This window comes from Heteronotia binoei, chromosome 4 (assembly GCF_032191835.1).
Source record: "Heteronotia binoei isolate CCM8104 ecotype False Entrance Well chromosome 4, APGP_CSIRO_Hbin_v1, whole genome shotgun sequence".
Taxonomy (NCBI): Eukaryota; Metazoa; Chordata; class Lepidosauria; order Squamata; family Gekkonidae; genus Heteronotia; species Heteronotia binoei.
In genome coordinates this window covers 143,425,782-143,448,548 of record NC_083226.1, presented here as the reverse complement: position 1 = coordinate 143,448,548, position 22,767 = coordinate 143,425,782, and the positions used below count along the sequence as shown (strand labels likewise).

At 42.9% G+C, this 22,767-nt stretch overlaps 1 protein-coding gene across 1 annotated transcript in view; it reads left to right on the top strand.

Moving 5' to 3' along the window:
• Positions 1-433: 433 nt before the first annotated feature.
• IPO11 (importin 11) overlaps positions 434-22,767 on the top strand; it is a 107,162-nt gene continuing 84,828 nt past the window's right edge. Inside the window, exons 1-5 of the mRNA XM_060235924.1 lie at positions 434-560; positions 13,631-13,774; positions 17,028-17,128; positions 20,466-20,538; positions 21,403-21,606. Coding sequence (XP_060091907.1) covers positions 13,637-13,774; positions 17,028-17,128; positions 20,466-20,538; positions 21,403-21,606 — 516 coding nt within the window. The 5' untranslated portion in view covers positions 434-560; positions 13,631-13,636. The remainder of the gene's footprint in view (positions 561-13,630; positions 13,775-17,027; positions 17,129-20,465; positions 20,539-21,402; positions 21,607-22,767) is intronic.

Here is a 22,767-nt window from a genome sequence, read left to right as displayed (position 1 = left end):
GAGGTGGAACTCTCAGAAAGGTTCAGGAGCTGCGCTCCTGTGAGCTTCCACTGAATCTGAGGCCTGAGACGAACAATATTATTCAACTTCGTTGGTCTTTTGGTCTTGAAGTTGTCACTGGACTCTTCTAAACTTTGTTCTACCTTTTATTTAAGTGTGAACTTTCCCGAGTCTCCGTGCAACGAGTCAATTTAAATCCAATCAGGAGTTAAAACCCCTTGAACTCAGGTGCGCCTGACGGAGATCCGTATTTCATTTTCCTCTTATTCTGCAAGAAAGGAATTCCGTTTCCTTCCGCGCACCCTGGAGATGCCCGGAGAATACTTCTCTCGCCTCCCCTTCCTTCCCGGTTGCTAAGGTGACTAGGAGCATTCTGAGGTATCGCGGAGAGGAGAGTGCGATAGGATGATGAGAAAAGCGAGTCTTAATGACGTCACTAGGTTGCGCCGCGCCGCCGCGCCGGGGTGTGCTATCCCGACTAGTGGCGCGAGCTTCGGAAATAAGTGCGACCCGCGTGCGCGAGGGCCCATAACCACGGGGAAAGACTCCCACTCTTCACAGTGAGTGCCAGAGAGAGAAAGCGGATCCGAGCAAAGAGCGGGTGGAGGCCTGAGAGAGGGGGCGGTTGCAACAGCTGGTAGGGCCGCTCCTAGAACGGGCGAGGAGCCCGGAGCAGCTACTGCTGCTGCTGTTGTCAGGCTGGGAATAAACTATAGGTCCTTTTGCCTCCCGCCGGGCGGAGATAAAATAACTTGCGGGAGGTGGTCAGAAAAGGTTCACTGTCCGCCTGAGGATTGCGTTCTGGGTGTCTTTGAGCTGATGAGGCTTATGAAGAGTGGCCGGTGGGTCTGGAAGGGTTTGTGTGGCTCAACTGAGCTGGATGTGGGCGCCACACCACCAGCGAGGAATGGGGTGGCCGTGGTAGGCAGAGTCTTGTGGCTTATGCACCTGCCAGCTCTTCGGAGACCACCCCCACCTCCCCGTTACTTTCCTTCATCATATAAGCAGACCTCTTGGATCATGTATAGTTCAAAACAAGTAAATGTATGGCTTAAGCACTAAACCTTAAAATTAACACCACTTCTAGCATTAATGCTGCATGTTCTCTGGCATTTCTGCAAGGCATAAGGGAAAAGTAGTTATGGAGCCAGCTTTTTCTTGTAATTTCTCCATGTCACACTCACCAACTCCCTCCCACTCGCAGTTTTGTCCATGCTTGCCAAGAGCAACAAAAATAACACTTTCCTGAAACACTACCCATTTCTTGTCCAGTTGCTACGACTAACCACACTGTCCTAAGCCCTATCAATATTATTTTCTCCTCATCTGAGTCCTGACAAAAGTTCTATGTACAATCCCACAAAGGCTTCCTCACCCTAGATCTTTTGTTCCACATTTCTAACTGTTTCCCAGATACTGTTCTCAAAGTAGGGACAAAAGCCTTTAGCTCTTCACTGTTCTTTGGAATTCATACTGCACGCTTCCTCCTAATAAATCATAAGCTGGATTTGAGCCATTTGCTGCCACATAGAAGATACTTTTAACAGTAAAGGAGTAAAATGGACTATTCCAGTAAATTCTGCTGAAAGTTTTGGGGTGTTCCAGTTTAGAGGTTTGGGCTGCATGTTAATCATATCACCTAAGACACATGAGATGATGCCTCTCCCTTTCTTTCCAGTCTAAGGGAACATAAAGGAGGAGTGGAACTGCTACTTGCTTTGTGGTGCCTGCAGTGCTGCCCATTATTTTCTAAAGGTTTAAACCAATCTTTTTTGAAGTAGCAAACATTAAGGCTGGTATGTAGCTTGCAAGGGTGTTGTTTACTCAAAACATGTGTTTTCTTCATATATTTCATGTAGAAAACTCTTTTGTGAGGGGGAAGGTGGTTCAGAATACTGTGGTATATGTGATCTTGTGCCAAGAGAAAAAATACACTGTTAACAATTAGCTGGTTGATTTAAATCCACATGTACCCCAATGCATTCAAGATTTGATCCACATATGGATATGAAATACTGCAGATTGTCTTATTCAGTTCACCCTGTGTTCATTGTGTCTTAGAGGCCCTTATTATATATCCAGGTGGGTAACTGTGTTGGTCTGAAGCCATAGAACAAAGTTTTCCAGTGATGCCTTTAAGACTGACAAAGTTTTATTCAAAGTATGAGCTTTCATGTGTGTTACACTTCCCAAGTCTGTGCCAGACCTCTCAAACTGGTCATGCACTAGGAGCTCTGTGTTGAGAAATTTAATTCTCAAATGCGTGTGGGCTCAATTCATATTAGGTCTGTGGTATGTGGGAAGAACAAAGCCCCTCTCCCCCCCCCCCCCCGTGTTTGACCTGTCTGGAAACTAAGTTTCCCCAACGAGACAAATAGTGGCTATCCAGTGGCCATTTCAGTTTGTGAAGAGGGTACAAGGGAAAGGCTTTAGCACCCTCCCCTAATACACTTTTGCCTCAATCCAATATCAGACTCCCCATATAGCTGAGAGCCCTGATCTGGATGGCCCAGGCTAGCTAAATCTTGGATGTTAAGCTGAGTCAGTCCTGGCTAATTCTTGGAAGGTTGCTATGTAAAGGCAAGCAATGACAATCCACTCTGAATATCTCTTTTCCTTGAAAACCACCCAGAGTTGCCATAATTTAGCTGTGACTTGACAGCACTTAGCACAGTCATTTTCCACTGCCAACTTAGGGTTTTTTTCTGTCAAGGGTTGCTATGTAAAGGCAAGCAATGACAATCCACTCTAAATATCTCTTTGCCTTGAAAACCACCCAGAGTTGCCATAATTTAGCTGTGACTTGACAGCACTTAGCACAGTCATTTTCCACTGCCAACTTAGGGGGTTTTTTTTAATGGCAATTGTTTATTATACAATGTTATAACAATCTATCAGGTTATCTGAATTTCCAGCAGTAAGTCTCTAGCTTTTCTTTACAGAAATATGTTACTCACTTGCGGAAAGACTGAGAGACTCACAGCTTTCATTTTTTGAAAAAAGTAAATGTAAAGAGCAGGATAGATTTTTGTAACATAATAATACTCAGCTGCTGATTAAAAACAGAACAAAAATCCCCTGGTGGCAGGGGGAGTGGTTGCTGCCCAGGGTGGCAGGGGATATGTGGGGGAAACCCGCTATGTTGAAGGCTTATTGCCATTGCACTGTATCTGCAGCAACAGGGAAACTGCACAAACCCATTATCACATGGAGAACACCATTATTAACATTTTGTTAGCTCTGGCTGTAGAGGAATTGCATGTATGTGGTTGGTCTGTCCAAAACTAGCTATGTCCCTTGGCCTACAGTGAGACTAGTTATGTCTGATTTGTATATTGCAACTGTGGAGAATAGTAACTATCTGTTGCTGCTGAGGCAGGGGTGGATCTTTGGAATTCTGTCATGGGAAGCAGAACCAAATACAAAATGGTCACCCCAGGAGATGGAAGGGGAGACACACACCCTCAACCCAAATACAGGAGACAGGAAGAGTTAATTTTTCATAAAATGCACTGGGAAATAGGAGAGAAAGAATAAAACTAATATTGTGGAGGCAGATGCCTTGAAAACAATGTCAGTTTTTATCTGCACAGTTGTCTCTTGTGTGGCCAGTCAGATGTCCTGGTGGGCAGGTGCTCCACCTGGCCACTCCCACTGTCTAAAACACTTGATAGGTGTGAGCAAAGGTGTTGAGTACTGTGGTTCATACAGGCATTGTGTTGGGGACCCCTGATCTAGTCCATTCTTGTTGCTATAGATTAGCCATGTATTTATTATATTTAAAATTATATCAATATATATAACCAGCCACAAGCTATATATGGAGTCTGGATGTGTAGACGTTTATCTGTTTCAAAGACATGACTGTTTGCTTCAGTAGAAATCTGTCTTGTTGCTACCTTTGCATATTTATTTAGAATAAATGTGTCAAAAACAGCTTATATGAATTGGTAAGTTTTTATAGAGTCAGTAAAGATTCAGGAGAGTTTTATTCCACTAAAACCTATATGACATAAACTCAGTCAAGCTTGATTAAAAATTTAATCTTTTTGGAAATAGCTTTTTCATTTTTTAAAATACACTGTATTGGAGTGTTCTCCTTTGACTTCATTGAATATTGTCGTGTAGTTCATAAACCACTTTCTATGACTATTTCCTATTCAGCTTCGTGAAGATTTTTATTCTTTGACACGGTTATGTTCAGTTCAACATTTATATCGTCAGGAAGCTTTCCTATAGTATTTATTTATGTTGTGTTTTTCTTTTATAAGGAATAAAATGTTGTAGGCTTTTAATTGAGCAGCTTCTTATTAAGCTTCTTAGTGCCTTGTAAGTCTAGATGTTGTATTTCTTTGTACATGCATGAAAACCATGTTAAAATTGATTAAACTTGAAGAAGTATGTAGGACTGCAATAGAATGCTGTGTTTGAAAACTCTACGGGCACTCTGTCATGTGGAATTCTTGAGTAGACATTTTCATTGAAGTTGATAGCATTCTGGAAAGAATAGTGTATGTGCACTTGCTTTTGGAGTACATATATGATATTCTCCCCAGCACTGCAAGAATACTGAGCCTTTCCATCAAAAAGAGTTTGAAGTATGCTTTGGAGGAGGGAAAGCAGGACAGAGAGAGAGAGAGAGATTGAACTCCTGTTCTTTAGACCAACATCATTATCAGAGAGAGACTGTTGGTCTGAATAGGCTTCCCAACCCTCCCGCCCTGGCGGGGGACCCCAGAATTTCCAGCCTCTTCCCCCGCTCCCCAAAAAAACGGAAGCGGGGGGAGGGGGGAAAACGGCGCCAAGGAGCGTGGCCAGTGGCCACCCGCCGCTACCCCTTTCCTTCCTAGTTCAGCTCCACCCAGCTCCACATCCTCCTCTTTCTTCTTCTTCCACTCACCTCGCTCCCAAGTGCCAAAAAAAAGAAGAAGAAACTGTTTCTCTCCTTCTCTGGCAACCCTCCCCCTCCCCATTTCCTTTCAAGCCATTCTTGCAAAGCACCTGAACTTCCCAAAGAAATGCAATAACGGAAGGGTGTCCAGCTTTCTGCTGCAGCTAGAAGATAGGGCTAACTGCCGCCATCTGCAACTTGGGGCCAGGTGTTCTAGCAGCCAGGGAGAGGTCCCGGAGATCTTGTGGCTGGAGGGACCCCTCCCCTGGCCATGGGGAATGGGCTGTGCACCAGAAGACAGAAGGGTCTTCTGCAAACTGGCTTTTGCTTGGTGGCCCTCGCCTGCTTGGCCTCCGGAGCGTTTCTGTACAACCACTTCCAGCAGAAGGTGAAGGCGGCTGAGGCTTTGGCTTCTAAATACAAGCAGCAACAATAGGCGCTGTCTGCTCAGCTGCAAGCAAAGAAAAGCCGATGAATTCCTTAAGCGGAAGACATATGCAGTTCTGGCCTGCCTGCAGATGTTTGCAAAGTCAAGGCCGGGGCAATGCTTGTGAAGCGGATGTTTTCTCTGGAGGGCCCACCCTGAGCCGGAGAAGGAAAGAACTTTCTGCTGGGCAGCCTGTCGCGCGTTACTCTGGAAGGGCTGGCCTGAGAGACCAGCCATGAGGGTTTCAGCATTGCAGGAGCAGCAAACGGGTTTGGTTTCCATTAGCTGCCTCTTCCCATCCCCCCTTCTCCCTTCTGACTTCACAAACTTGGCCAACTCAGCCAGAGGCTGCCGAAGAACTGAGAGAAAGGAAAGGAGGACCTAATTCTGTTGCAACAAATGCCCCCTTTTCCTCCCTCCTCTGGGCTGAGGAGGCTAGCTTTTTTTGTCTGTTCCCGCCGTGAGAGCCACAGGGGCAGAGCTCCAGCAGCAGCGCGGCTGACAGCATGCACAGGCGAGGCAGTCCAAAGGGTGCCCCTTTCTCCATAACCGGGGCATTGAGGACCCTTACGAGCGAGCCTCCTGCCCGGCTTTGCCTTCCGGCGCCCGCCCGCGACTCTCCCCAGCTGAGGCTTGGATAGTGAATAAGGCTCGAAGAAGCGTGGCCAGCCGCCCCATCTCGGAGCGGACAACGCCGCTGCGCTGCGGCTGCCTCTTCTCGGCTCACCGTAGCTGCTCCTCCGAGATGGGCTCAGGCTGAGCCCATCTCGGAGGAGCAGCTAAGATGTTAACAGTTAAAACAATAAATTAATAAAACATAGGACATAAAAAACAGCGGTCTGTCAAAATGCATTCTAGCTCCATCCAAAAATTCTCAGTGACAATTAGTTGTTGTAGGCCAGCCGGAAGAGGACTGTCTTGCAAGCCCTGCGGAACTGCCCTAGGTCCCGCAGGGCCCTCACCTCTTCCGGCAGCTGGTTCCACCAGTAAGGCGCCGTTACCGGGAAGGCCCGATCCCTGGTGGATTTCAGACGGGCCTCCTTTGGCCCGGGGATTACTAGCAGGTTTTGCGAGCCCGATCTTAGTACTCTCTGGGGAACGTGTGGGGAGAGACGGTCCCTAAGGTAGGCAGGTCCTAGGCTATATAGGGCTTTAAAGGTAATGACCAGCACCTTGTACCGGACTCAGAATATTATTGGCAGCCAGTGCAGATCCCGAAGCCTCGGCCGAATGTGCTCCCATCTTGGGAGCCCTAATAACAGCCAGGCAGCGGCATTCTGCACTAACTGCAGTTTCCGGGTTCAGCACAAGGGCAGCCCCATGTAGAGGGCATTACAGTAGTCCAACCTCGAGGTGACCGTAGCATGAATCACCGTTGCTAGGTTGTCATGCTCCAGGAAAGGAGCCAGCTGCCTCGCCCGCCTAAGATGAAAAAATGCAGACTTGGCAGTGGCTGCTATCTGAGCCTCCATTGTCAGTGAAGGCTCCAATAGTACCCCCAGACTTTTGACTCTGTGCGCCGCTGTCAACGGCGCCCCGTCAAAGACTGGTAGGGGGATTTCCCTTCCCGGGCCACAACGACCCAAGCAAAGGACCTCTGTCTTCACCGGATTCAGCTTCAGCCCACTCAGCCTAAGCCACCTAGCCACCGCCTGTAACGCCCGGTCCATGTTTTCTGGGGCGCAGGCAGGCCGGCCGTCCATAAGTAGATAGAGCAGTATGCTGATGACAACCCAACCCATACCTTCGGGCAATCTAGGCAAAGGGGCGCATATAGATGTTAAACAACATCGGGGAAAGTACTGCCCCTTGAGGCACTCCGCAATCAAGCGCGTGTCTCCGGGACAGTTCGTCCCCAATTGCCACCCTTTGTCCCCGACCGTCAAGGAAGGAGGAAAGCCATTGTAAGGCCAGCCCCTGAATCCCCGCGTGGCCAAGGCGGCAAGCCAGCAACCGATGGTCGACCGTATCGAACGCTGCCGATAGGTCCAACAACATCAGCACCACCGAGCCGCCTTGATCCAGATGCCATTGAAGGTCATCCACCAGGGCAACCATCACTGTCTCCGTCCCATGGCCCGGGCGAAAACCAGACTGGCAGGAGTCAAGGACAGAAGCGTCCTCCAGGAAGCTCTGTAGCTGCAACGCCACTGCCCTCTCAATAAGTTTGCCCAAAAAGGGCAAATTCGAGACCGGCTGATAATGTGCCAATTCGGCCGGGTCTAACGTTTTTTTCAAGAGGGGACGGACCACCGCCTCTTTAAGCACTGATGGAAAATGCCCATCCAATAGGGATCTATTTATGATATCCCGTACAGGATATCTCAGCTCCCTCTGGCAGGTCTTAATAAGCCAGGAGGGGCACGGGTCCAATTTGCAAGTTTTTGGGCGTGCAGATAGGAGGATCCTGTCAACTTCTTCCAGGCTGAGAGCACCAAAGCCGTCCAGAACACGATCCGAAGACAGGCACGGAGCCTCAGGTTCGCTAACTGTATCTAATATGGCAGGGAAGTCGGAGTGGAGCGACACGATTTTATCCGCGAAGAAATTCGCAAAAGCCTCACAGCCAATTTCCAATTCGTTAGAATTTGGTCTGCCCTGTGGCAGTGTTGTAAGAGTCCGAATTATATTAAACAGTTGTGCCAGGCGCGAAGTTGCAGACGCAATCTCGGCCGCAAAGTATGTTTTCTTTGCGGCCTTGACTGCCATCTCATAGGACTTCATAAACTCTCTATAAGATATTCGAGTCGCTTCGTCTCGAGTACACCGCCATTGCCTCTCTAGTCGTCTGAGTCCCCGTTTTAAACGCCGCAACTCCTGGTTATATCAAGGTGTCGGCTTTAAACGAGGGCGCAGAGGACGCCTAGGTGCGATCTCATCGATGGCCCTGGAGAGCCTGTCATTCCAAGACTCCACCAGGTCATCTAGGGAATCGCCAGGGGGCCAGGGATCCCGCAGGGCCATCAGGAACCGTTCTGGGTCCATCAGGCTCCGCGGGCGAGCTAAAATATGCTCGCCGCCTAAACGGGCTTGGGGTGGGACGTCCACACGAGCCTTGAGGGCATAGTGATCCAACCATGGCACTGCTATAGAAGCAAGATCGTTCACTAAAACTCCCGCCGCGAAGACCAAGTCTAACATGTGCCCTGCCTGGTGAGTGGGCGTTGTAACTAATTGGGAGAGTCCTAGTGTCGCCATGGAAGACACCAGGTCCATCGCCTGATTGGAGGTCGCGTCATCGGCATGAACATTGAAGTCACCCAGGATCAGAAGCCTCGGGTGCTCCAATGCCCATCCTGCTGCGGCCTCCATCAGGGATAATAAGGCGCTGGCCGTTGCATTAGGCGGTCGGTACACCAGCCAGATCGCCAACCCCTCCCCAACGTCCCACGCCAGACCGGCACATTCAATGCCCTTGATCTCCGGGGCCGGGAGGGCCCGGAAGGAGTAAGCCTCTCGTATGAAAGACTGAGTATCCTGGGGGGGCCATCTGGGAGAAAGCTACGGTCTCCCCATCACGCACCCAGGTCTCGGTCACGCATGCCAGGTCCATATCCTGCTCAAGCAGGAATTCCCGAAGGATGGAGGTATTATTAATGGACCTGGCATTACATAACACCAGTGACGGAGGTGAGTAATTTCGCCTTGCCCCACTACCTGTCACCATCGGGATGGGAAGCAAGATCGGGATGGGAAGCAAGATCGGGATGGGAAGCAAGCAGGCTGGAAGGTGGTCGAGCACTATCTTGTCTCAATCCCCTTCCCTTACATTTCCGCCTGTTCCCACCGTCATACCTTCCCCTCCCCAGGAGTACCAGAATCCCCAGACCAGTCATCTCTTACTGGTATCCACCAGCCCTTCAACTGACCGAATGTTTAAGCTTGTCCCTTCTCAACCCTCCCAGCTCCAATCGACCTATCAATAAGTTACCCACTAATATTCTAATAGTTATTTAATATAAAAACCTTCCCAACACAATCCTAATTCATTAGCTAACAGTAATAAATTATTAAGTCCATTGGCTCCTTAAATAAAACCTTCAGTCAATGTCCTTCTTCCAATTAATTTGCCATGAATAAATCCTTTAAATTAGCTAATCAATGAGCAATCAATTTAAATAACCAATACATTTATCCAATCCTAATAATTTGGGAAATAAGGTCCAGTGGGTAGGAGGGTTGAAAGAATTTATACTGACTAAAGTGCTGTTGTTTTTAAATAACAATTATTTCAAAGTGCCGATGACAATAAAGTGCAGATGGTCTTAATATTTAAGACCATGGCAGGATGTAATGCCAAAGAACCTGCTCTCCAAAGCTGCCATTTTCTCCAGAGGAAGTGATATTTATAATCTGGAGATCAGTTGCAAATTTGGAGCTCTCTAGTTGTAAATCAGCCTGAGCCCATCTCGGAGGAGCAGCTACGGTGAGCAGAGAAGAGGCGGCAGCCGCGCAGTGGCATCGCCCGCTCTGAGATGGGGCGGCTCGCCACGCTCCTTGGTGCCATTTCCCCCCCTCCTCCCTAGCTCCACCCCAGTGTCTCCTGGCTCCACCCCCAAAGTCCCCAGATATTTCTGGAATTGGACTTGGCAACCCTAGGTCTGAAAGGTATCACTAAAGGCCACTGAGGGAGAACTTGTTGGGTCCAGTCTTGATTCGGCTTTTGGGCCACATATTGGATACCCACTCTAGACATTGGAGCAAATTTGCAAGATTATTTTTCTGTTACTGCATATATTGAAATGTTTTCCTATTCTGTATGTTGCAAGTTTAATAAAGCAGGTTTGTTTACTGCCTAATTTTATTTTTAATTATATTTAAATTACTTTCTCTTAAATTTGAACAAGTTGTATTTCAGCAATCATGCTAATGAAGCATTGAGTTTTTATTGTGTCTGTTTTGCTTTTTTAATCAGATAACGCAGTCATTATAATTCACGCTTAAAAGGGAAAAACTTCTAAAAACAAATGTATGTTTTGTGGAAAATAACTAATTAAATTTTCTGTTCTTCCAAACTACTTCTTGTACACTCGAGCAGATGCCTAATGAATACCAATATGCCTGAAAATCCTTGTCTTCTCTGTGTCTAATGCTAAAGTTCCACAGTCTAGACTTTAAACATGAGTAGAATCTGTGGTGAAATTGCTTATGTAAAAGGAATCTGTTCCTTTTAAAAAATTGGAATAGGAAAACAAATACAAACATGATATATTTAAAATCACTTATATTATGTTTGTGTTTGAAATAGCAGCCATTAATTCATGTTTGGCTCTGTGTACCATGCATTAGAGAAGGGCTATTTGATGACACAACTTTGCAGGAGATGGTACATTTTTTAAATGCTGGATGTATGAAAAGCCCTAGCAGCACGTTGTTGTTATGTAGGTTTTTTGCTTCAAATTCTTACTGTATTTTAAACTCTTGTGTGTGGTGTAGTCCAATATCGTTAGACACCTATAATGTTTCTTATAAGACATGATGGAGATATAAGCAAATGTAACATTAGATCACAGGCTTGTTTTGTTTCTAAAAGGCTGAAAATACTGGGTTTTTAGAGGGCCAAAAATGATAAGGGACAGTGCTTCAACCCATAAAGTTGTCACACTTCTCATGTTTTCTGCACTTCTTTAAAATAGCTCTATGTGAGCAAATTACCTTCCTGTTCCCTCCCTTTACTCTTTGCCTCAGGAGCTGCTCGCTTAGGCTTCAACATTGTCGAAAACAAATGAATACCAATTCTATCAAAAAAGTTCCCATACTAGTAGTAAGGAATATTTATTTAGTTTGGTGTAGTGGTTAAGTGCACAGACTCTTATCTGGGAGAACCAGGTTTGATTCCCCACTCCTCCACTTGCAGCTGCTGGAATGGCCTTGGGTCAGTCATAGCTATCTCAGAGCTTCTGTGAGAGCTCTCTCAGCCCCACCTACCTTACAGGGTGTCTGTTGCGGGGGCGGGGGGGGGAAGGTAAAGGAGATTGTAGGCCACTCTGAGATTCAGAGTGTAGGGCGGAGTATAAATCCAGTATCCTTCTTTAATTAGGAGGGAGGAAAGCAATTTAGCAGGAGCACTAGATCCAGAGAAAGAGAAAATCATGTTATTGTAGTTTTTTTTTTTTTAAAGGGGGAAATGGTATAAGTGTCCATGCAGGGTGATTTGTATATCTTAATCAGTCAGATAATACAATGTACAAGTTAGGTAGCCATGCTAGTCTATCTGTAGCAATAGAAAAAAGCAAGAGTCAGGAGTGCCTTAAAGACTTAAGAAAAAAATTGTGGTAGGATATGAGCTTCCATGAATCACTGCTCACTTCAGGTACTTGAAGAATGTATCTGAAGAAGTATCTAAAGAATGTATCTAAAGAAGAATGTATCTAAAGCTCAGACTCTGCCACAAATTTTGTTAGTCTTTAAGGAGCTACTGGACTTTTTGCTCTTTTCTACTAATACCAAGTATGTTATGCACCTGAACATGTTATCCTTGTCAGGCAGGGAAGCAGAGGCCAAGGTGAGAGAGTTTTATAACTACCAGTCTCAGAGGCCCAGATGTTCAGGCAGCAAGTAAATCTAAATGGGGAAGGAGCTATAGATATTGCATACCAAAGGACCTCTGCAGGTACACAAACACAAGTTGTTTGGAGCCAGTTTGAAATGAAACTATAAGCTATCTATATAGGGCAAGCAACAAACACACAAAACCAAAATATTTTCTATATGTGCCTAGGAAAAGGGGAGGGATCAGAGGTAGGCGCTTGGTTTTTGTCCTAACTGCACAAAAGGGAGAGAAGGCTGTCTTGGATCCTAGGGGTAGTTCCAAATAAAGTCAAAGAGGAAAGGGTATCAGGCCGGAAACATGTTTTCTGGGTTAGGTTGAGCCTGAGCAAAGTAATGGATTTGGTGGGCAGTCCTGGTCAACTTATCTAAAGACAAAAGAAACTAATGAATTTAACCCAAATATGTTCCTGGATCGTCTGTAGATAATGAAAACACTTACGGTAATTTCAAAAGGGTCTGCTAGTGACTAAAGGCACACTGATTGTAAGAGACCTTGGTTATTGATCTGAATGCCAGGAATGAGAGGTGAGAGGACTTTCTTGGAAACTTCTTGGGATTCCTGTTCAGTTCCAGTTAGCTTAATTGAATCAGCTGTGATTCTGCTTCCTCTGCTAATGTTCCGCCTTTTGTTCTATCTGGTCAGAGGTTTGTTTGTTCTAACATATGTCTCAGCACTAAAATGGAAGCAATATGAACATAAAGGGGGTGGGATGGCTAATGTGCACATGGTAAAAGCAAACTTCTTGGTATAGACTTTTGCTTTCAGACATCATATGTTTATGGGGTAAAAATAGTTTTATTTTGCACCTCTTATTCCTGTAAAGTGTGATGATGTCCTTACTTTGAATCTATTTTGATTATTATATTCTTTTCCAAATTTTGAACACCTTTGTTACATTTATTAGTGTTCAAAATATTTAAATCATATAGACTGGCACAGCCAACCCAGAAAAGTGACTGTTTCATAAATTTTGTATTGGTTTGCTTGCCCACACATACCAGTTTTAGTCATTTTTGTGCTCATTATTTGAAAGAAGGAGAGCTAACTCTTTTTTGAAACCTTCCCTACCTGATTTGCCAGGAAGTGATTTTAATTGCTTCAGTGACTGGGTGAATAGCTGTTTGCCTGACTGATGTTTATAAATAGGTAGGTTTCATTGTGGCTATTAAAACAGGGTTGCCAACTCCAGTTTGGAGATTTGGGGGCAGTGCCTAGGTAGGGTGGAGCTTGGGGAAGTGAGGGAGCTATATGGGGATCTGATGCCATAGATCCTGCTCTCTTCTCTAGGGGAACTAATTTATTTGGACATTAATTGTAATTTTGGGAGAAATGCAGGCCCCACCCTGAGGTTTGCAAGCCTAATGCATTATAGCTGTTTTTGGATTAATGTCTCCTGTAAACTTGTCAATGATGGAGAGAGGGGGAACAATATGCAGAATGGGTTGTGTTTTTGTATGATGTCAGGGTCCTCTATCTAGAGTTTAGTTCTTGGGGACTTCTTGCATGACCTTTAGTTCATCAGTCTTTCTGTAACATGTCATATTGATCAAACAGATTCAATATATTACAATGAGCTGTTTATTACAATGAGTAAGGTATTTTCCCCTTGCAGTATTCTGCAGTAGAAATCAGCTTAATGTCTGATGTTCAGATTTTAAGTTGGCAAAGTTGCCAAACAACCAGCAACAGTGTATTATAGATTATCCTACATAATGTGTATCCTTACACTAATACTTTTCTCTGCAAATATCTTTGTCAGATTTTCATGGATATCAATAGTGCCAGTAGCATTGTACTTCACGTCTTGACTCAAGCCACCAGTCAAGATACTGCTGTGCTGAAACCAGCTGAGGAACAATTGAAACAGTGGGAGACACAGCCAGGTTTCTATTCGGTATTGTTGGTAAGTTAACTAAAGTGAAATGCATTTTTTTCTCTCCTTTTTTTAAGCATTAGATTTTCATATCCTCTGTCTTTCTAGAATGAACAACAGTGTACTAATTGCTCAGGATGTTTTTAAAAGATAAGGGTCATCTTCACTGATATTGAAAATATGATTTTGTGATCTATTATAGCAATTTTCAACAATGCTTGAGCAGACCTTATTCCTGAGTAGATTAGAGAGGAACATATTTTCTGTTGCAGTGATTCTCTTATTCATAGTGCTTTTAGAAATAGAAAGGTCGTGTTTTCTTGCATTTTATTTTTGTGATCAGTAGATTTGGAAATGCATGTTAACTGACTGGATTAAACACCTCATTCCTGTAACAGGGCAAATTCCCTTCCATCCCCCAGGAAACAAACAAACATTCTAAAGGAATAAACAAAGTGTTTTGCTGGTTTTTGGAATCATTAGGATTGGTGGTAGAATGAAGACTGAATCCTTAACTGCATATGATTTTTAGAAAGGTACTAAGGACAGCTGTACATCCCTAAACAGACATGCATGTTGAATTGCAGCCATTGTTCTGTGCTAGATATACTGTGATAATGCCTGTCTGTGGAATGGGTAGGGTGAGAAAAGCTTCCTCTGTTCTTGTCTTCTTGGACTGGTTCTTATCCACTTAGACTCTTACATAGGCCTTGTGTCTGTGAAGTGTGAGAACGGCACCAAGAAGTACTAGGGTTTGTATCTGTGTCAGATACTTTGGCCTTATTCATTGATTGATGGGGATTTCAAAATTGCTTATGTTTAGTCTGAAAATAGTATATTACCAATTCCCTTTGAAACTCAGAAACATGCCTGTTTCATCAGTCACAGCTGTGAGCAAGCTAGTGCAGATGTGGGAAGAATAGGCTTTGTGAGTTTTGTCTTTACACACTTGAAATAAGCTCTGCACCAGTTCAAAAGTGCCAGTGCAATGTGTTGCATCATCTTCCCTATATGTTTAAATGTTATTTCAGATTTCAAAGGACCCCCAGAAAGCTAACAGATCCAGGGATTTGATTTTCTTTTTCTCTTTTATCCTTGCAATAGTAATTTAAAGGAAGGAAATGGATTTTAATTGGAATTAAATAACAAAGTTGGAGTCTGTTTGCTTTTTATCTTAAGAATTGGAAATGTTTTTCATGCTATTCCATTTAAGAAGAATGGCCCCAAGGGCTGTTTATGCTAATTCATTTAATTGAATGAGAATCTGACATGGACCACAATTTCTAATGAAAAGGAGTTTCAGTTGATGTTTTATTGATGTGCTTAGACTGATGACATGTAATTTCAATATAGTATTAATTTATACAAAGAATAAAAATTAGAATAATACATGCCATCCACCGTCTGTACAGCATATACGAATACTAATTCTGGAGCTTTCACTGTTCTCAACTGAATTAATTTTCTGTAGGCAAGTTGAGGGACTAGGTGACAGTGATTTCACCAGGCTTGTTTTCTTCTAATTGCAGAGCATTGTGAGAAAGCTATCTAGATATAATATGGATTATGATTTCTTTCATAGAAGTATACCTTTGATTTTGCAGTCATTGAAAAGAAGATATGTTCTTTTGAGAGATCACCTTAGGGCATTGCTTGAGTACCTGTGCATCATTCTGTATTTGTTTAACAAGAGCTTACTCATTTATTTATATAATGCCTGGTTTTACTACTTTCAATATGCAGACCTTTTGTCACCTTTTACATAGAAGGTCCGAGATGGGTCTGACCTCATAATGAAATTGTTCACTTTTCTGCTATCTGCCACGTTTGATATAAATTTATTTGTGACTTGTGTTTGTGCTGCTGCTGTAGGAGAGATTCACAATAACATTTACAGGCATATCTTTAAATGTTAAAAGTCAACTGGGGATGGGTGGGGTGGATCAGGGTCATGGTGCCTGCAGGGAGTTAACTCTTTCCTGTGACACATTGCTTTCTCAACATGCATGCATGCACATGCATTCATAGCCCATCACAAGTTGCTATTAATTACACTAGAGGTAAAGAGATCCCCAGTTTACCCAGACAATCCAGTTTTAGAACTAAGGTTGCTGCATGGTCCTCCGCCCCCTTTTTAGCCTTACACCGATTGTATCATGTGGAAAACATAAAAGGGCAGGGAGGGGAGAAAGGAAAAGTTATTTCAGGCCATGTTGAAAGAGCCAAAAACCTGCCATTTGTAACTTTCTCAAAAGTGTTTCAGATTTTATTAGATGACATGATGATGAATGAAAGATAGATTCCAAGATGCCCCAAAGGCTCCTGGGATGAAGAAGCAAAAAAGCGGAGTCTCTTTCATTGAAAATACAGAAGCTAGCAGCATCAGAATGTTCCCCAGTACTTTCCAGGACACTCTGATCTCTGTAAAGCTGAGGGCAAGAGAAAAATGTGGTACTCATTATATTGCTGGTGGTGAACACTAGTGCACCTACATGTTGAGTGGAGCAACAGCTTTCCCCACAACTGTCCCACCTCCACATCCTTGTGAAGACCTCCCCACAAAAAAGTGGGGGCATATTCTAGCAGATAAAAATTCCTGTACACAAACAGCCCTTTTGGATGTCAAGAGACAAGGAATAAGCGCAGATTGGGGATTTTTATGATGCAAAAGGCACAGTGGGTACATACATCAATTTTCTTAAAGCTGTATTCATTTCCATTAAATCTAACTGGAGTTATATAGATTTTTATCTCCCTTGTGCCATTCTTCAGTCTTAGCTCATGATGGCCCTGTCCAGACGCACAGTATAATCAGTTGTCGCTGCTGTTCCATACCGGATTAAAAGTGGCTGATCAGACAGCAACATCTGCCTCCTGGTATTAACTCGTAGTAGCCCCCCCCCCCCCCCCCAGTCCTGCTCAGAACCGGAGTATTTTGTTACCTGCTCCTTTGCAGTGTTTTTTGAGTTCTCCGGTTTCACCTCATAGTTTCTCTGTCTGGATAGTTCTCGACCAACTTCCGGATGTCTGTAGGCTGTCCCGGAGCAAAAGAAGCCTTAGACATCCGGTTTATGGTCACCATTTTTTTTTTACTACTTAGCGATATTCGCATAACTGCATAACCACATAATGTTTTAACCTATACACATGTGCATATGTGCATGCGTGCATAATGGGCGTATGTGCATAGTGAACAGGGCCGATATGTAGAAGTATTGTGATATCTTTATCTATATATGTATACAGATAAAGAGGTGTGTTGAATTCTATACTTTCCTTACAGAATATTTTCACAAATCATGCCTTGGATGTGAACGTGCGGTGGTTAGCAGTACTTTATTTCAAAAATGGAATTGACCGATATTGGAGACGAGTGGCACCACAGTAAGGAAGGAATTTCCTATATATTGTTTGTAGTGGAGTGTTTTATAGGCTTTTGGCTAACTGCAAAATATTAGTTTTCTGACAAGTAGTGGGGAGAGAGTATCTTAAAGGAAAATACATTAAGGCAACCCACAAGAACTTGTCGGTGGGGGAGCAGGGATTCCATCACCCACCCCTGCTGGCCCTTGCTTCCTCCTTTCCACTTGTTCTCATGGAGGAGAGCTGGGCATGCATTCAGCTCCAAGTCTCCCCTAATTAGTTGGCCAGTGATAGCTTTTAGGTGGGGGGAGTTAAAAGCTGAAGGCTGGACCTAGAAGCAGCTGCATGGTGGGGAGCAGGAAAGAAGTCTAGTAGCAGAAAGTGCACACAACTGTTTTCATACTGTAAGCTTCCTTCTTGCACACATTCATATATATTACTGCCACTAAGCTAGTGGGAGGGTGCCTCTTCCACTAGATTCTTTGGTGCTTCTTTGCTTGCCTTCTTTCATTTCACCAGTAGCAACGGCCACCCTCACCACTGCCTTCTTAGCACCCTTCTTGAACTATTGCCAATCCCTTACTCCTCCAGCCCTGGCACTGCCCCCAAGATAGCAGGTGCAGGGAAAGGAAAGGTCTGCTGTGCAAGCACCAGTCATTTTCCAACTCTGGGGTGACGTTGCTTTCACGACATTTCCACGGCAGACTTTTTACGGGGTAGTTTGCCATTGCCTTCCCCAGTTGTAACATGTAGACAATTACCAATTAGCTCTCTATATTACATGGAGCATACCTGTATCACGCTTCTTTTGCCATGTCTGTGAGAGCCAAACCAAATGTGACTCCAGGAGTTCTGTGAATGGTTGTCCCTTGCTTTATGTTTCTTTAAATAGCTGGCACGTGGGGGCCTAGTTTTGGTCAGCACTGTGGCACAAGGGGTGATGAGATTTTAAGCCTCCTTCATGCTGTTTTGATCTGAGTGGGTCTCACTGTGCTACCATTTCTTGTTATATTTTCCCAGCAGCACAAATACTATCTCTTCAGGGATGTTTCAGGTGAAAGAAAAACAATGTTTGTGAGTAGGAAGGCTAGGTTATTCTTGTTGTCTGTCAACAATAATAGAATTTCAGTTTCACGGTTCAGTTGGAACAGTGCCAATTCATTAACTTTTACACATGTTTTATGTGCCGCTTTCCATAAGTTTCCTATAGCTTAAAGGTAGCAAATTGCATAGGATAAAATCTGAATGATTTCACACCACATATTGCAATGTCATGCATCTTTGGATACATATTTTCTTAACACATTTCTAAAACACTGGTGTAGTCAGTGCAACACCAACTGAAATGAACTCAGCAAGCTTTCCTAAGACTGAACAAATGAACTAAACTTATTCAAATTAGTCAGTTATCTGTTCTGCAGCTTTGTTGGGTCATGTGTTTAGTAATAATAGTTAATGTTTACATTGCTCATTTCAAGTGATTAAGTGGATAAAGTGATAATTAACAGAAAATCATTAACATCTTTAAATGGAACATCAACATTCAGTGAAGTTTCTAAATCATGAACTGTTTCCTGAAAGTGTGACTCTGGGGGGAGGGAGGGGTGTGATTACTATAAGCATCCAGTGGGTGTCAGTATTACATAACAGGAACAGTTTCCAAATGTCTTTTTCATTTCTTAAATGTAAATCCTCCTTTCTAAAATGTTTTTGCAACCAATACTGAATGTTACTTTTTTATGTATTCATCTTTTGCCATTCTTCATCATGTTGTGCTTTCTCTCAGATTGCAAAATGGCTCAAATTCCTAACAAGGGCCCAAATCTTTATAGTTCTTCAACAAATGTACTTCCACATTTTGAAGAATTTTTGCTAATGCTAATATTTAAGGTTACCTTGACTAGTACTTAAATTCATAAATTGCTTGCAAGCTTTGGCACCTTCCAGATAAGCATGAAGGGAGATCCAAATAGAGTAGAACTTGCTCTTTTTCTAGTATCACCTTTTTGCTTGCTTCCATATTGCTAATGGCTTTTAAAACGTCTGCACAGAGTTTACTGGGCACATCCGTTGCCTGGAAGAGAAGAATATAGAGTCACACTCTGACTTGTACCCTTTGAACAGATCACTATTTTTATTTGTTATGGATTATTGTAAAACTTTTTAGCCAGCTTTTCTTTGCAGACATAAATGTGCAATGCAAACTAAACCTCAAGCATTCGTTCTTTAGTGTATAATCTCCTTGCATGTCACACACCTGTTTCTAGAGTTTCAATCTATACTTAATTCTCAGAATTTATGCCATTAACCTTATGACTGAGTTGAATTTGACATTTGCTCTTGTATTGACATTTTGCATGGCAGCAAAATTGTTGAGTCTTTATGCAGCAGCAAAGTAAAGCAGGCATACTTTTTATTGGTCATATTTTTAGCCTGCTGTTTTTCTAGATTACTTAGGACAGTATACATGGTGCTCACCCCAGTTTGTCATCCCATGAATCTGTGAACCTGGGTAGGCTGAGAAAAAGTGACTGGTCTAAAGTCACTCAGTGAATTTCATTGTTGAGTGGGGATTTGAGCACAGGTACTGTTGGGCCACGTTCAGTATAATCCATTATATCCCAGTGGCATCATAACTTGGTTTAATGGGTTTCAGTCATTTCCTGAAGGGGCTAAGTTCACAAAATGGTGGTAATCTGTAGTAATGACACACGATTCAGAGATGAGGTTCACGCACCAGTCTGTCCATCCTGCTTGTGTCCCTGTGACAGTGGTTGTGTTGCTTTATTTTATACATTCTTTCTTACACAATCATTCACTAACTACGTGCAGAATGAAACAACCGCTGTTTACTTTAGCTTGTTACCCCAGATGTGGATTCCAGGAAGGAGGTGAAAGGGCAGCACATTCTGAGACCCTCAGCATTCTTGCACAGGTCAAGGTGCAGGAAGGTTTGAAGCCTCCCTTCTAAATCTAGAGATGAACTCAGGGCAAGGTTGGTTTGCCAAGCCTTTGCCCTTTCCTTCAGTAATATGTACACATTATAAAATCTAAGAAAAAAAAGTTTAGTGAACTACCATTGCTAGTTTGATGTTTCAGCTCCAATCCTAAGAACACTTTCCCAAGAGTAAGCCCCAATGACTAAAATGGGAGTTATTTCTGAGAAGACTGACATAGGAGTATATCATAATTTTACTGTCACCTGCATGATTTGCCCTGTAGTTGAATGTTGCCAGGAAATAGTCCTGCCACGCACAGAAAGCTCTCATATATTTAGGTTTTTCGAAATGAATAGTTTGTATTCATGTATATTTCTTACAGTCATCTGTACTCATTAATGCTTAATGTGTTTAATCAGTGCTCTTTCTGAAGAGGAGAAATCTACATTGCGTGCAGGGCTTATTGCAAACTTCAATGAGCCAGTAAATCAGGTTAGTAATGATATAAAAATGTTAATTATTATCTTCCAAAAAATGTGTACTTTTAAATTTCCTTACATTCAGAATGGAATGGATTTTATTTTTGAAAAAAATTATGCATTGGAAGAAATATTTTATGGTTGCTCATGTTAACAAAATATTCATGATGATAGCTCACTTGCACCAACAATAATTGTGCACCTGGAGATTCTTTAAGCAAACTTTTTTTTATTTTTCCTTTCTTAAATTTTCAATAGATTTTCATGCAAGAAAAATCCATAGAGATTTCTAAGGAAAACCAGTTCATGACAGTATCTGAGAATGTAGTTATTGCAGGGTTATTGCCTAAGAGGATAAACTATTTTTAAAGCAGAGTTGTTCCCTCTAAGCTGCAGAGTCTTGTGAACAAAAATTTTATTTTGTGAGCTACTGGCATTGAAGTTGTGAGCTACTGGCATTAATGTTGTGAGCTACTGCATAAATTAGTGTGCTCTGGGACCATCTTTCTTGAGCTAAAACAAAAATGTGTGAGCTGGAGGCTAAAAATCTGTGAGCTAGTTCATGCTAACTCAGTTTAGAGGGAACATTGGTTACAACCTTCTAAGCCCATTTATTTCAATGAATTTAGAATGCTACAACTGTTTAGGATTACTCTGTGAATTCCAGGGAAGTTCTTTGTTCTTGCATAATTTTTGAATGAATTCATCTGCTTAACTTTGTTAAGATGTTAGTTGATATTTCAACAGACAAGCGAGGCTGTTAAAACCAAAATCAGTGGGTTTAATCACTGCTAACTCTGTTTTAGATTATGGGCTTGATCTTGAAATATATGTCTGCTGTTTTAACTCTGGGTGTTACCTTTGGTTGTCTTTGTAGATTGCAACTCAGATTTCTGTCCTGATAGCAAAAGTTGCTCGGCTGGATTGCCCTAGGCAGTGGCCAGAACTCATTCCCACCCTTGTAGAATCTGTTAAAATCCAGGATGACCTTCGCCAACACAGAGCTTTGCTTACCTTCTATCATGTTACAAAGACTTTGGCATCAAAACGGCTTGCTGCAGACAGAAAACTTTTCTATGATGTAAGTATCACTTTCGGTAAAACAACATTTAATTCAAATTAGTCTCTTCCATCAGGCATGAAGTTTTGGTATTTCTGTTCTTCACTGTTTAGAGCAGGGTAGTTAAGAACAGCTCTAGAAGCATGGAATGCTGCTGTCCCAGTGAAATTTCTTTTTGAGATCATTTTTATTTAGCCTTTACTGTGATTGAAAACACTTGGTTGACAAAATGACTGATGATGCGCTCCTTTGCAATACAGGATCAGTAAACTGAGTGAATAGGACCCATGACAGTTGTAGTATTTCCTGATCTCTTAACCAGGAGTATGCACCGTGGCCTTTTATGCTCAATCCTCCTCCCTTCCCAGAAAATTCCTCCATCCCTTCATTATTCAGCATTATATATAATGTAGCATTTTGTTTATAAGCAGATCGATGCTAACAGTGGTTAGCTTGTAAACCACTGTTTGAACCTTGTTCCAGACTCCAGTTTGAAGGTAATGATGATTAACTTTAAAGTCTATGCTGGTAGCTGAACAAGGAACTGGGGAGAAATCTCTTGAGCCTTCAGGGCACCCCTAAATTTTACCCATGGTAAGGTAAATTTTGTAGGAAGATACATTCCTCTGTTGGCATCAGGTTAAAGATGTGCTTAGATTTGTTTTGTGTAGTGGAACTCACTTTTTTATTTGATATGTTCTGGGCTGAGAATGGTATATTATAGCTTGTGCTTACACTGCATACCAGGATTCCTAAAAATTCTTTATTCCTAGTTTGGAACTGTAGTGTGCAGAATAAGAACAAAACAGGACTTGCATGTTCAGATGCCACAAAGCTGAAAATATATTTCTTCTCCATACCTAGGTGTAAGAGGGAAGGTGTCACAGATTACATGTGAGTGAGTCCTCTTGTGCTTGGGAAACCATAGGTCCCCCCTAAAATAGAACATGGATTAAAGTTTGATCTCTGCTCTGTGAACCATGTTGGCATCTTTGTTTTGGAGAACAGAGAGCAAACCATGGTGAAAAAAGGAAGGATGAGGAAGTACTGCCCAAAATGTGGTCTGTGATTCATAGTTTCACATCATAGTTTGAATCACTTCTGAACTATGGTAAAGAAGTTTAGGTGTAACATAACCAGAAGTAATTGCATTGGGTCTTACTAAAGCAAGTGAATTTTTAT